The sequence below is a fragment of the Drosophila yakuba genome, chromosome 3R (genome assembly GCF_016746365.2).
Source record: "Drosophila yakuba strain Tai18E2 chromosome 3R, Prin_Dyak_Tai18E2_2.1, whole genome shotgun sequence".
Classification (NCBI taxonomy): Eukaryota; Metazoa; Arthropoda; class Insecta; order Diptera; family Drosophilidae; genus Drosophila; species Drosophila yakuba.
In genome coordinates this window covers 3241543-3255912 of record NC_052530.2, presented here as the reverse complement: position 1 = coordinate 3255912, position 14370 = coordinate 3241543, and the positions used below count along the sequence as shown (strand labels likewise).

Sequence of the window (14370 nt, the reverse complement as noted above, 5' to 3'; positions counted from 1 at the left end):
AAGTTTAAACACAAATATAAAATCGAAAAACCCGTATTGATTGAATAATGCGACTATCTTTAAAAAAAGTGGGGAGAAGTACTCGTTTAGGCGCAATGAATATACAAGGGAAATTCAAAACATTTGCCGAAATAGCAGACAAGTATGCTATGAAAATAAGTACCTTACATGAGTTATTTCATCTCTTGGTTTCGTTCACTGTTATTTTCATAAAATTTATCAACAATAAGGAAGTGTTAAGCGTAGCGGATTTATCCCCTTTCAGCTCAATGGTGAAATTCAGAGGTGCTAGCTACAGCAATTGCAGTCTAGAGCGTAAGCTCTAAGTTTCATGGCCACATCCTGTCGGCTGGCAAATAAATCTGAAAACCAAAATTATCCTGCAAAGCCTGGTCGTAATGTCTACAGGAATCGAACGGCGTGTATTCCTTCAGTTAATTTTACGGTCAGGATCGTTCAAAATTTATGTAAAATAAATTTCAATGACAATGTCAATTACATTGCAGTCATAATATGTTTTTTGCTTCACGCCATCTATGGTTATCAATCCAGTTAACCCGAGTCTTTACCCGAAATCAATACCAAACCGTTTGTCACGCTCAACCAGTATTATTCCAAGTACAAAAAGTTATAAATATCCAGGCCCGATTCAACGCCATCTATGGCGTATTTCGTTGATGCATCCCTGATTATTGTTGTATTTGACGCCATCTATCTCACGCCTATTAAAATATAACACGCGCGACAGTTTTTGAAAATGTTAGAAACAAAAATGACATTATTTTTCTACCGAGTTTTAATCCCAGTACTTGAACCGCATTGATACAAAATATTATAATTAGAAAAATTATGGAATTAAAAATAACCCTCTACCTATATTAGTTTTAATCCCAGTTTTTGAACTGCTTTCTATTCAAAAAATGAAATTGTCGAAAAAGAATAGCATACCCTAATTCTCTTAAAAAGTTTAATTCACCTTATTTTAACTTGAAAGGCATTGGAAGTTCAGTTTAATAAACAAGACAATTTATTAACAAAAAATATGTATTTGCTGACTTAAGACTGAAGTAGTAAAACATTACACATCTCACGAAAACAATACCTTTGGAGCAAAAAGACCTCAAAGTTAGAAACACAAATTTGTGCTTTTTTTGAACGCCAACCGTAAACTGAAGCACCTATTTTTCGATTTCAAATCGAAATTGTAAAATTCTTACAAATTCCGTTACTCGAGCATGCCTGAAAATAATATCTCACAACCTTTCACATTCTTAGACAAGTTTTAGTCCGCAGCTAGCTGTGGTTGAGAACAGCGCCACCTATGTTTGGAAAAACAGGAGGAATTCAAAAAGCACGGCTAGTATTGGTTTTTTAACTTCTTGCTTCTGACTTCTTTGACAAATGAGTGAAAATTATTGGATTTTTTTCCTAATATTGCACCATTGTTTTATATTTGCTTCATTAAATTAATTATTTATTAATAATAAGATATAACATTATATAAAAAAGTAATACACTTTTATCACCTTAAAGGGTAAAGGATTCTTAAAAATTAAGTTTGTATTTTTATTAAAATTATAGCTTTTTATCTGGTAATCACTAACGAATTGCGTATTCGTATTCGTCATTGTATACTCTGATCAAAAAATACGCAACTATGACTTATTTTCAATACGACTTCTGGAAGTATTGAAGTATCTCCAATCGATATTTTGTGTGTAAAAAGCATTCTCGCTTTAATAATTCTACATACATGTATTCTAAGTCCTTACTACCCCATACAAATGCGCACAGTTTACACCATATACAATTTAATACTTGGTCTAGCATTGGAGTGTAATTTAGAATTAAATACAAAATTCCTAAGACTAACGAACTACCATCTAAAGGATTAAGGCTTAATCCACGTAAAATTGCTCTACAGGAACGTTTTTCAGGAGCTGGTTGGCGAGCTTGCCAAACTCGCTAGCCAATTTTTTTTGCAATTGAGCCTGCATAGCCTCCAAAACGACTTGAGAGTTTTCCCGTAGAAACAGATTGGTGGCCTCCACTGTGAAATAAGAAGCGAATTTGTAATCTTATATTTTGGCAGGTGGGCAATAAGTGGACACCTACACAGAATTCGGTTGTTGTTGAAGGCACCCGAGATGCTCATTTTCACATCCTTTACATCCAGAACCAAACTAAGTGCATCGATGTGGAGGTAGTTTGCGCCCTTGGAAGCGTGAATGGACGTCTTTCCTGTGAGATCGGCACTTACACCTTCGAAGTCAGCGTGGAAGTCTCCCCCTCCGGAGGCTGGCAGGATCAGAAGGACTCCGGAGCTCGTGTATTTAGCCTCAATCTTTAGCTTGGGCATTACGATTTTCGCCTTGAAGGGCTCACTTCCTTCGCTCAGTTTTAGGGATGTCACCTTGAAGTTGCTCGCCCCGAAGGCCTCCATGTTCTTTAACGTGATTTTATAGCCCTGGGGACCCTCTGTTAACTGCAAGGCCAGGGTGTCCATCTTGAAGGGCTCCACAGAGGGCAGCTAATAAGGGGTAACAAAAAAGTATTATTTCTAATGCTAATGGTTACGGAAATGTTGTGATTTGTGTGTCTTTTTGACTAGTTTGTGCATTTATCATTAATTTTGATTATTATGCAGTACGTGAATTGTGATTCGGTCATTACTTTCGGTATGATTCACCCTTACTGTCGTAAGCTTTCTATTCTCGTATAAGTTTTTAAGCTTCCCATACAATATTAAAATAAATATATATGCGAATATGAATGTGTCGAATGACCTTCATAGTAAATTTTGTGTTCATTGCGCCACTGTGCAGAAAGTAAACCCTTCCGTCGCGTTCTCCCGCGATAACACTCATTATGCAAGTGCGAAAGTCACAGTGACTTTCATTCAAGTTGCTCTATGCTCTTATGCAACTTAAAACACGTTTTCAATCATTAGCTCCAGCTCACCTGAATATCAGGAATGCCACTGGCCAAATATGGCTTAAGGTGTTCAATAGCTCCAATGAAGCAGTCCACCAATTTGGGGTCGTTCCTTTGACATTTTTTGATGTAGGGTGCTGAAAAAATAAAGAGAACATTTTTAAATTGCCAGCCGGCTGGTGTATTTATTCTATCTATGGGGTTTAAGTCACCCCTAATTGTTATTTTTTGATAAATCCCCAGAAAACTCACATGTAAATTTCTTACGGATGTATGTAGCGTTTACTACATTTTCAAATGAAAGATAGAAAACAAATTAAAACAGCAAATATTGATAAATTTGTTAATGTTTTATGTTTCAGTCGGAAGACAGCACTCAGAAGTGCCAACAAAACTAAAGATCAACACCATTTGCCGATTTAATACCTGTAAAGTTCATCGACTTTGCAGACGGGCTCAGCGCAAACGCGGTGCCACAGTGGCCTCCAAATACGATTGAGATCTAAATCAAGATCAAGATCTCGACTCGGCTCAGTTTTGATAGCAAGGCTGCCAAGAAGTGCACGTCTAGAACCTGTTGGGGCAGCAATTCTGTGGCACATGACACACATTCGTGGCCACAGCGGCTATTATCTGTAGCTGGTTTATCATTAACGCTGACTTTATACCTGAGCAGTTTCATTAGCGCCATTCGATGGCAAGGCGAACTGCAGCGAGAGCGATTAAGATTTCAAGTTGAAGGCTGTCCAACAGCCAACAGCGAGCCGTTAATTAAGTATGGATTTGGTTCACAGTCCGCATTTTGAGTGCTTACATTTGTGTATTCAGCATTTCGAGTGCGATGCGGAAGCAAAGATTGTTTGACACTCATCCGCCGAACTGCCGGGCTGTAGTCCCCCTTTGGTTTTTCTGCGTTTTGTTTCTTGCATTTGCCTAACAAAACCACAAAACAGTGTCGCCTCACACAATTAGCGTTGAGTGTCTTGATTAGTGGGAATGGCGGTAAACTTGACATTTGACATATTCCAGAAGATGTGATTGCATTTCGCAGACACACCACAGCAAGTGTGAAAAGACAACGAAAGTGCTAATTCCGCGGTATTGAATGCGCTGACTGCCAAACCGACAACTTAGCCCTCTTAGCCATATATTAGTTCGACAAAAATCTTGGAGCTGAGTTCAATACGCTATAACACAAGCAATAAAGTTGGTAGGTAATTAGGTAGGCACATAAATTTAACCAGATAATTTGAGGAAAAAGTATTTTCAAATTTTTGTTACGTTAACCATGGTGATTTTTTCAAGAGACAAGGGTCACCGACTGGTCATAAAGCTAAGGGAAATTATCGAATTATATAAAAAGCTGAAAACAAACTACTTCGAATAGCGTTTTTCAGTTAACCTTACAACTTGCATTTTTAAATATTCGCCTTAAATAATTTGTAATTATTTCGAAATATTTACTACACTTCGTTAGATAAAACTTGGTCATTCATTTTTAAACTAATAATAATAAGTCAAAGTTGCCTTTCCTTTCGTTGCTAAACGAACTCAAACTATTTTTCAGGAAATCTTTTTCTATCCCTAAGAAATAGAGAATATAGACAACTTACGGCTCTCAGCCTGCACTATCATCAGCGCTTGGATCACAAATACTAGGCACACCGCTTTATTCATTTCACTCAAGAACAGGCAAGAATATCCGGAATATGAATCTCAATCTGCAACGGATCAACACGCAACGGAGTCGGAAACTAAAGATATCCACTTGCTCGAACGTCCGTCAACGCGAAGCTGAGAACTTAAACTGCTAGCTGCTCGCCGGTCAATAGCCGATTTTAAAGCCCCAAAGCTGCAGATCACAGATCGCAGAAACGAGATGCAAACCAAGCCGATCTCCGATTCCGTCGTCGACGTCGGCAGATCTGGGTATACCTATATATAGCTGGAATCTGCATGGGTGACTGACTTCTTGACTTCTGTGCAAGATTTTGGTTTGTTTGCCCACTTGTCGAGTGGCAGAAAAGCAATTAGGCAACTCTATATTCGTAATCCCCCGCCTGCAGAGGTGCAGATCTCAGAAACGATCGATGAGGCATCGTCTGATAAACTGCACATGAGGTCCACCACACAGGAACCCTGATTGCGGTTAGCGAACAAAATTGATAAGTGCTACTTGCTCGTGAGCAGAACGCATTCGAAATATGCTCTTCCAAGTGAACAACTAAATTGCCGCGGAACAAACTTATTTTTCTTTTAGAGACAGCAGTTTGAATTAACGCATAAAGCATAAAACACGTCAAGCGAGCCGCTTCCTTTTATTCCAAAAACCTTGGGATAAATCGAATTCGAGTCTTCTTAAAACCGTAACGAGGCGAGCTGGGCAAGTGATCGTTACTTGTTTTCGTAAAAATGTCTCCGCCTCTAATTAAAAATGTGTGTGGCGCGCTGATTGTCCATTCGAGTGAGATAATAGCTGTGTGCTTATACGGTGAGAACAGAAATCAGATAGCCCAGACTTTTGAAATACCCTGTTCCGTGTAATACCCCAAACTTTAATCTATATTAGGGGAATAATTTGAGAATTCATGTCGCGTAAAAATAATGTAAAACTTCATAATAATGGGCTTATTTCAGCCAGAGTTAGACGATGGTTGCCAATTTAACTCACAAGAAAAGTGATTGGTCGTTTACGTTTACCTGCCAGCCAACAGCCCACTGACTCACTGAAGCACTGATTACCTGGATCTTAAACATGTTTGGAATTAAATGCATAGTTCAAATGGAGAACTACAAATAATTTTACCTGTTATTCATCGGAACACTTTCCTCGCGTAGAATATGAATTATTAATGAACTATTCAACTAAACGGGTTCCAGCAACAACTGAGTTCTTGATGTACCACTCTGGGTGGGGTTTTGTAACTGCCAATCAAAATTTAACCAGGAAGAGCTACCAACTTGGATCAATTAACAAGCTTACTCATCAGTACAAGTTTGGTGTAGGGTGTGTGATTTCCAAACACAAACTCACAAATCCACATTTTTTTCTCTGTGTGCCAGTTACTTAGTTTTACGGAGAACTATGGCACCATACTTTGCACTGTGATCGGAACATACTGAACTCTTAAACTGCTTACAATAGCCCTGAACACAAACAAATAGAGTAATGGAGAAGCGGAAGTATGAGGGAACTCGATGGGAAGTCTTATTTGTCATACAAAGGCTTCTACGCCGATTCTAAAGCCCGTTGTCACGTCTATGTAGCCCTGAATGCGGGTGGATGTGGTTATAAATACATCTCAATGTGTAAATGTGTGTGCTTCACAAAAGACGGCGGAGAGTAATGACAATGCTTAGTGAAATGCGAAAAGGAGGAAGTCTCATTTTTCTTTTTTGTATTTTCGTATTGTTTCTCTCACGATTCCCACGTCACTAATTATTTCGCTTGCTTATATGTTTGCCGTAATTATCCAAGTGACTTAACCTACCTACATATATGGCAAAGTGCAAGAGTGAGCACAGAAGATGTCACCAAAATCTATGGCAAAATATACAATCAAGATCATCTATAAAAAAAATCTATACTCTTTTCGGGAATTTAAATCGACGCAATCCATTAGCAAACCAGTTATCCCAGACACTTTCAGACTCGACTCAAAACCGCTTTCAATTCGCACTTGATTAAATGCGCCTGGGCTTCATCTTCCTTGTGGCCCAGAAACGTGTCATTCAACCGACCAGAGCAGAAGGACGACTCTTGCGACTATATTCACAGTCCAGTGATTTCAGCTTGACGTTGACCCAGTCACCACTCCACCTTGACCTTGAGGCCGAGTCTCCACACGCAAACCAGTGGAGCTGGGCAAAGTGGTGGGGTCTGCTGTTCTGGATCTACTCTGCTTTCTTGAGCACATTTTGGCCATTTTTATAAACTGATTCGCTATTATATTTTTATATTTTACTAAAACTGCAGCAGAAATGCGCAATGTTATTGACAATTTTAGTAACAAGATTCGTATGACACATTCTATCACTTTGCGCTAAACAAAATAAACAATGCTATTTTATATTTTAAATAAATAAGGAACGAGACCAGTTTTGCTTTAACGGTGAGGCCTCTATATTGGACAGTAATCTAGGATATTATTGCCTTGTTATTCAGTTAAAATCACAATAATTTTAAAATATAAAATTTAAGCGGCCTAACTTTTCAATATACAACCACCTAGTGTAAAATGTTAAGTGTAAGAGCAATTCATATTCTTTCAAACAACTCATTTCGCACAGCATACTTTCAGGCGCCATACCCACAGTGAAGGCAAACGAAGTTGGTATATTACCACCACTGTACACTTTCACGAACATTTCTGTGTTTGACTCACATGCCTGATTATAATATCTACATTCGTAGTATTTGCTTACAGATGGCTTGCTTACCTATGTAATTACATTTAGTTAAAAAAATTATATCTTTATTATGTTTTAGTTAATAAGAAAATTAAAGTGCCTTTAAGTCTTAACACGTCCTATTAAGACAACGTTTTATAAGTATTTTTTCTGCGTTTCATTTTCTTTGATCAAAAATAAATGTTTTTAAAATTTTTTTAATATTTTACGAAATTTGTAAGTTTGCCTTTGAAGGTTAAAGAAATAAAAGACATTTTAAAATCATTGTGCCAACGTAATGAATGTCAACGTTACGGCGCTGATGTTTGGCAATAAACGTTTAAATTATAATATTATTATAATAAATTATGTATGTTATTATATATTATTATTATTATACATTACAAAAACAATACAACTGTATCGTGTCAATTACTCTTAGAGTAAAAAATTACCAACATGTAAGTTAGTAGAACGCACATTTTAGAAAAAGATTTTTTATAAAACGTTCAGCACATAAAATTAAAATCGTAATACATCTTTGAAATTAAAAATATAATTGATACTAAAAATATATAAATCGATACAAAAAAACCAAGTTTATTTCGTACTATTAAACTTATAATTTTTTGCCGCAACTTGGATCACGCCCTCACGCATCACGAGAAACTTCCACCTCCAGTTTACAATTTAAATGCGAAACAGACATTGGTCAGTAATCGGAATTGTCCCCAACAGTTCATTAAGATCCCCGAAAGATTTTGAAAGACAATTGCATTTTGTTTTGACGCATGTCTCTTTTCCATCAATACCTCGACGCGCTGAGCAAAGACACGTTTCTGCATTTTTAGGGTTAACACACTCTCTGACTGGCTCAGTGCGTGTTTTGTTATCTGCAGGCTGAATGGATGGATGATGAGTGCCCATTACCGCCTTTCCACTCGGCTCTTGGAAAGCTCGTGGTTCTAATCGCACGGCTTGCCCTTTTCGCCACAAGTGGAACAGCGGCCCACAAAAGGGATGGAAGGCAGCAATACTGGGCTAATCCCGGCTTGGAGAATCGCTAATGATGGCAAGTCGCTCCTATGATTCATGACAGCCTCATTACCAGGCTGCAATCGCGACTGTGGGAGGTTGGGCTCCGAGTCAGAGACCCCTTACACTTAACCTTCGGGCCTCCGTCAAAATTACTACCCGCAAATGTACACAGAGAAAAATGTTGTTGATCCGGAGGTAGTTTAAGTAATGGAGTATGGTATGAGCAGTGTTACCCCATTTCATTACATAGGCTCCCCATTTGAAATAATGCCAACACATCATTCTGCAACTTTACAAGTGCTTAGTTTTAGTGATCCAGAATGTTGATAAGTGATCTACAAAATCCAGTCCTTTGAAGTAGACCTCATCTTTAGATACCTTACATTTGAGGGAATATCTTGCAGTCTTAAGTCCAGACTCTGATGGCTTATACTTATTTTATATGAGACGTAATGTCCAAGTTCCCAAGATTTTGTAGCGTACATCGATGATAACTCCGGCTGACTGGCGGCACCCGTCAATTTTTGGGATGTGGCAAGAAGGCCTTTTGTTCGGTTCCCCTTCGCCAGCTCTTTCGCTGCATTTTCGCCTTTCGGCGCTTTCGAGCTTCTTGCTGGTTAAAATGGCTTGGACCAACTCAGGCCGAGCTCATTCCTCAGCCGAGTCGCGTGAAAGTTGGACGCAAAGTAAGCGTTGAGGCGAAGAAAGCTGAATACAGCAGTCGGACTCTTCTTCTTTATTTAAGAACAAACAGTGAACTGGTTGGGAACTGGCTGTTTGACCCACTTCAAGCACGAAGCCAAAAAAGAGAATTTCGGCTCCAAAGTGAAACCAATCGGAGCTTGCACTGCGACGCTTTAAATTCTATCCCGACTTTTTCACTTTCGCTCGTACAGAGTGCGGACTACGTCATCTAGGCGAAATTAACATATGCATATCCATATCCAGCTGCAGAGAGCAGTTTGAACGTGCTAATCAATCGAAAACCTAGAAAAGTGAAACAGCGCCCATCTAAAGCCAAGTTCCGTTTACTTGTACTTTCACGCAGGCAAACCGAAAAATGTGCAGAAAGATTGGCTTCATTGTGCTCGTCGCCGTGTTGGGCTCCACTTTTGCCCAGGAGCAGCGTAAGTAGTGATCAAATAGACCGATAGATAGCTAGTTGACCGCGCTTTCTAAGTTATACTCGTATGAGTCGCATCGCCGACTTTGACTTTCCAGCCGGTCCTTAGACACGTCCGCCGACCAACTTGGCCCATGCTTTTGGCACTGGCTAATTGCCCACCCCCAAAGACGTGCTGCGGCAACAAAGAAAGTCGACTTGCGTCGGATCTGGTCGAGTAGGTTCCAGAATGGCAATTGATGGCCACGATAACCTCGGTTAATAGTTCTGGCTTGGCAGTCACTTGCCCAGTTCCATAAAGATTCCACTTGATTGGACTCACCTTACCTAAGTACTTTGTCGGCTAGCCTCTTAAAAATGTAGGTCCGAGTCCTCCGGTTTTACCACAATTTCCGAGAAACGTTGTCTACCAATCACAAAAGTTTTCGACCCCACTTTCAGGGTAAAATTACATCAAAGTTTGGAAAACCTTTTCCGAAACCCGTAAGTGTTATTAGTTTTCACACATCCCCTCCCCGACACAACTACGATAATCAACTCGGCAATAAACATATCGCCAGTTTTGTCCCACCTATCCAAGCAATTCATAGTTCAGCCCGAACATGTTCGCAACAATCGTCGGCGAGGTAATTGTGCACTTGAACCCACGTCAACTGACGCATTCGCCTGGGAATCGCAATTACAAAAGGAAAGGGAATCTTCATTTTCATAGTGAGCCCTGGTGATTAATTTAGTGGCGATGGAGAGACAATGACATCCACGAACAGGCAAAACATGACATCTACAGACTGCATCTACACTGCATTCGTATGCACTCCTTGCCCTATACGCATTACCTCTCGACCTTTGACCTTTCCAGCCTACTACCTGCAACAATGCCCGCGGGACGAGGCCCAGATCAACGAATGCCTTCGGGATAGTGGCAACAAGTTGGTGAGCTATTTGCAGAAGGGAGTTCCTGAGTTGGACATCTATGAGGTGAGCTGAACACTCTACTTTAAACACTCCAATATGATATTAGGAAGGGCAAATAGAAGTAACTGCTTGAGATAGTTTGATCTTTTCCCCAAAAATCTGATAGTTTAGATCTACAAAAACACATAACTCGAGTTCTTCGGGTATTCATGTTTATTCAAATCGCCCAGTAAGTTATTTGCCCCAACAGATCGAACCCGTGATGATTGATGAAATCGGCATTGTTTTGGGCAGTGGTCCGGATGGCTACCGCGCACTTTTCCGGAACATTCAAGCCTACGGTGTGAGCAATATTACGGTGACCAACATCCGGTAAGTTATGCACATCCTTAGAGCTAAGAGTAATGAAAGGTTTTCAAATTTTGAAATCCATACCAGATGGTCTTTAATTGGGTGCGATATAGCGTTTTGAATAATAAGTGTGCAATGCTACTATGAAATACACTGTTTGCTTTGCTATACACATCAAATCATTTTATTTAATTTCATTAATAGTCTGCTTAATTTGTAAGTCAACCGTAACTTCGATTCCCTGTAATTATAATTTAATTTGCTGCTCATTAGCCTAACTGCCCAGTCCATCGGTCAGTGAGTCAATCAGTCAGTTGGCCAATCAAACAGCGTCCCCAGCACGCGATCCGCACTTAGCATTTTGTCAACATTGTGGGAGCTCATTTGAATGAGCGCAGTTTCCAATGATTTGACGGGCTTTGCCAAAGCCTCGTGAATACCTCGTAGCTCATGGTCTTGATTTATGGACCAAACGTTTGGCGCACGATGGGAAATCGATTGAGCAATAACCGATTTGCATTTCAGTGGTTCCTTAACTTGCTGGAACGTTTTATGTTTGCCAGACAAATTTGCATTTGTGCGGGTTTTTTTTATTAAAGTATATTTTAAACGCGTAATTATTCGCGACAAGGTGTTTGCCCATTCTGGTGGCTGGTTCCACTTATTCCGGGCTTAAATGGGAAATCAGAGAACTAAGGCTCGTGGTTTATCTGGAAAAAGTGAGATGTGTTATTCGATTGAAATGGTTCGCTGGAAATTCGTTTTCAATGGTAATTGACTACTTATACAGTTTAATAAGAGTTTTATGGAGTCGGGAAATTAATACAGAACACATTATCTTCGCTACCGACAAGATAAGGTAAATCGCATACTATACGTTTTGGGTCAGAAAATTTGATTCGTGCCGACTAATAAAAGTGCATCTCTGATATTTTAAGCATATTACCTATGCAAATACTCTTTGATCCACCATAAGTTTCTCGGTTTCATAAGAACCACAATTAAATAAATGCCAACAGCAATTAAAAACTAAAATGTTTATTAATGATATCTTACAAACTGGTTATGTCTCTATTTAAACCTTTCAAGCGTTTTCCCATAAGAGGAGCTACTCTCTAACAAGTTGACCCACTCTCCTCAGTGGCCTCTGATTTTTTAAGTGCCCCGCATTATGCAACACCCAAAGCCAAGAACACTGTTGGCTATGCTTTCCGGTATTTGGAACGCCAGCTCCGCCAACAATAGCAACTACAGCTACAGTAGTTAAGCCGGCGACTATCAATCTGGCTATAGACACTCAATTGGCGAAAATATAAGAATCCGAGTGGCAGAGACATAAACACAGCACAGCACAGGCACAGACGACTGGCCCACAGATCGTTGACCAAGAAACGAGACAGAAAAGTGTGCCAACGCTAGATTCTCTAAGTGGAGAGCATTGCTTGGCCGGTCCAGTATCAGTTTCGTTTTCTATGCTCACTTACCCTGACTTAGGGTTCTCAAATAGACTCCTGAAGTCTGCTTGAGACTCCATTTAAAGTCTTCAAATATTTTGCAATTATGTTTTGTACTGTAATACATTTCATTATTGTGTTTTTAGGATTTTTAAGTTTCTAAGTCTGGACAAATTATAGCCGCAGAGTAGAAAGAAGGGTTGGTTTTCGTTTTGAATTCGATTATCGAAAAATACCACGTAGCTCTACTGATCTGGCTAATTCACTTAGATCTCTCTGGTATCAATAGCTGCAAAGACTTAAGAGAACTTTAAGGCTGAGAAGTACGACAAAATAGTCGGCTCATCTTCGCATGAAACCAATGAAAAGGCAGTTTTTCGCTAAGCTCATTACTTCGCAGATTGTCACTGTCATTGCCATTAGAGGCGTTCATTAATATCTTATCTTGTCTTTTTGCAGCTCCGACTTGGACTCGCTGCAGTTCCAGCTGACGTGCGAGATACCCCGCATTCGCGTCAAGGCGCAGTACCGGTCCACAGGTGTTCTGATCTTGGTGAAGGCCTCTGGAGCCGGGGACTACTGGGGGGAGTACGGTGGGTACCGGTCTTCTGGGTTGGGATGACGCACTGCTAATGACTCTCGATCACGCAGAGGGAGTGAAGGCGAAGATCTACTTCAAGGCGGTGGCCAATGAGGGTCCCGACGGTCGCACCTACCTGACGACCGACTCCGTCAAGATGGACTTCAACGTGAAGGAGATCCAAATGGGAGTGGACAACATCGCCAATGGCAATTCGGTTATCCGTACGTAGTAGAAGTCGAAATATGAATTAACATTATTATCAACATAAAATACTTGCTTCCACAGAGGCTGCTCTCAACCTCTTTATCAACTCCAACTCCCAGGAGCTGCTGAAGGAAATGAAGCCGGCGCTCAGGACCAAACTCACACTGGTCATCCGCAACTTCATGGATCGCATTTTCGCCAAGATTCCACTGGACGAGTGGATCAACCTTAATTAGAATATAGTTTCTCTAGTCTAAGTTCTAATTTATTGCACTAGATTCCGCGAAATATACAAAGTAAATCGATTATAGCTCTTACTTTGAATGGCTCATGCGCAACACAAGTCACACTTAATTGGCCTCTCTTGCTAAGTTTTGTCACGCTAATTCAAGGTCTTTGAATGAATAAATAAAAAATCTGGGTAAAGGGTTGGCAGGAAAATGTGGTAAAAGCGTGAATTTGATATGGTTTTGCTAAATCATATTTATATACATGCCGAATGGATCGAATCGGACTATTTTCTTATAGTTTAAAAGGAATAATGTAACTAATTAAAGAAACTTGCCACAATCCCTTTGGCAAGAAAACCGAGCAACTGATGGTCAAGGTAATCAAGTCAATGCAATTAGAACTGTAATCTTAATAAATACCTTTAGCCGATGGCTAATGCATTCGTGCCCTCAGACTAACCACGAATGTAGTCTTAGTTCTTCCCATTAGATATAAGTGTTATGCAAGCTGGTTATCCATCAATACGCCTACACGTGCTTGCATTCAGCAAATGCCCAAATGCCTGGCAGTACAAATCTCCATGCCCAACGCGAGGCTTTCCTCATCCGATTGAATAATAAACTATGAATGAGCAACAAACATCTCAGCACTCCCCACTTATCTAACGCATCTATCACTGGGATGAGGGATGAGGCTGGGAGATGATCTTTGAGTTGCGTGCTCCTCCACAATTTTCCACCGCAATCAGCATCCTCATCGAACCGTGTCATAGGCAACCAGCCGATGCTTTCCTTACAGAACTGAAGACAGGGAAAGCTTTTCGCCAGGGGATTGCCATTATTCAATCCGCCAGCACAATTTTTAGAGTTAACCGGTTGTCAACACACGACCCCCCATCTAAGCATCTAAAATGCTCGCGTGGCGTAATTACGCCGGGCACGTTAGCGACTAGTACGATCTTCCTGGCCCCTGCCCTTGGTTTTGGTAGGGAGCTTAACAACCACACACTCTACATTCTGACCCCCGCTAACTGCCAACCCCACACTCGGAAGAAAACCCCTCTAAATTATTTAGTTGGGCCCATATGCTGCGTTTAACACAAGTGTATGCTCCGCTCTGTAAGGACAATCTAGTGCAAGCCAAATTTG

The 14370-nt window shown here is 40.2% G+C and overlaps 2 protein-coding genes across 2 annotated transcripts; one reads left to right on the top strand and one right to left on the bottom strand.

Annotated features, from left to right (window-relative positions):
- Positions 1 to 1794: 1794 nt before the first annotated feature.
- Positions 1795 to 4760, bottom strand: LOC6535352. Its single transcript, XM_002095968.4, has 4 exons — positions 4548 to 4760; positions 2962 to 3071; positions 2116 to 2530; positions 1795 to 2050 (listed from the first exon to the last, which is right to left on the bottom strand). The coding sequence occupies exons 1-4, from the start codon at positions 4609 to 4611 to the stop codon at positions 1899 to 1901; spliced, it is 741 nt and encodes a 246-aa protein (XP_002096004.1). The 5' UTR covers positions 4612 to 4760; the 3' UTR covers positions 1795 to 1898.
- A 4221-nt stretch (positions 4761 to 8981) lies between these two features.
- On the top strand, positions 8982 to 13301 carry LOC6535351 (protein takeout). Its single transcript, XM_002095967.4, has 7 exons — positions 8982 to 9047; positions 9410 to 9488; positions 10344 to 10462; positions 10650 to 10771; positions 12664 to 12797; positions 12856 to 13008; positions 13073 to 13301. Exons 2-7 carry the CDS (start codon positions 9422 to 9424, stop codon positions 13225 to 13227), a joined length of 750 nt encoding a protein of 249 aa, XP_002096003.1. The 5' UTR covers positions 8982 to 9047; positions 9410 to 9421; the 3' UTR covers positions 13228 to 13301.
- Positions 13302 to 14370: the final 1069 nt, after the last annotated feature.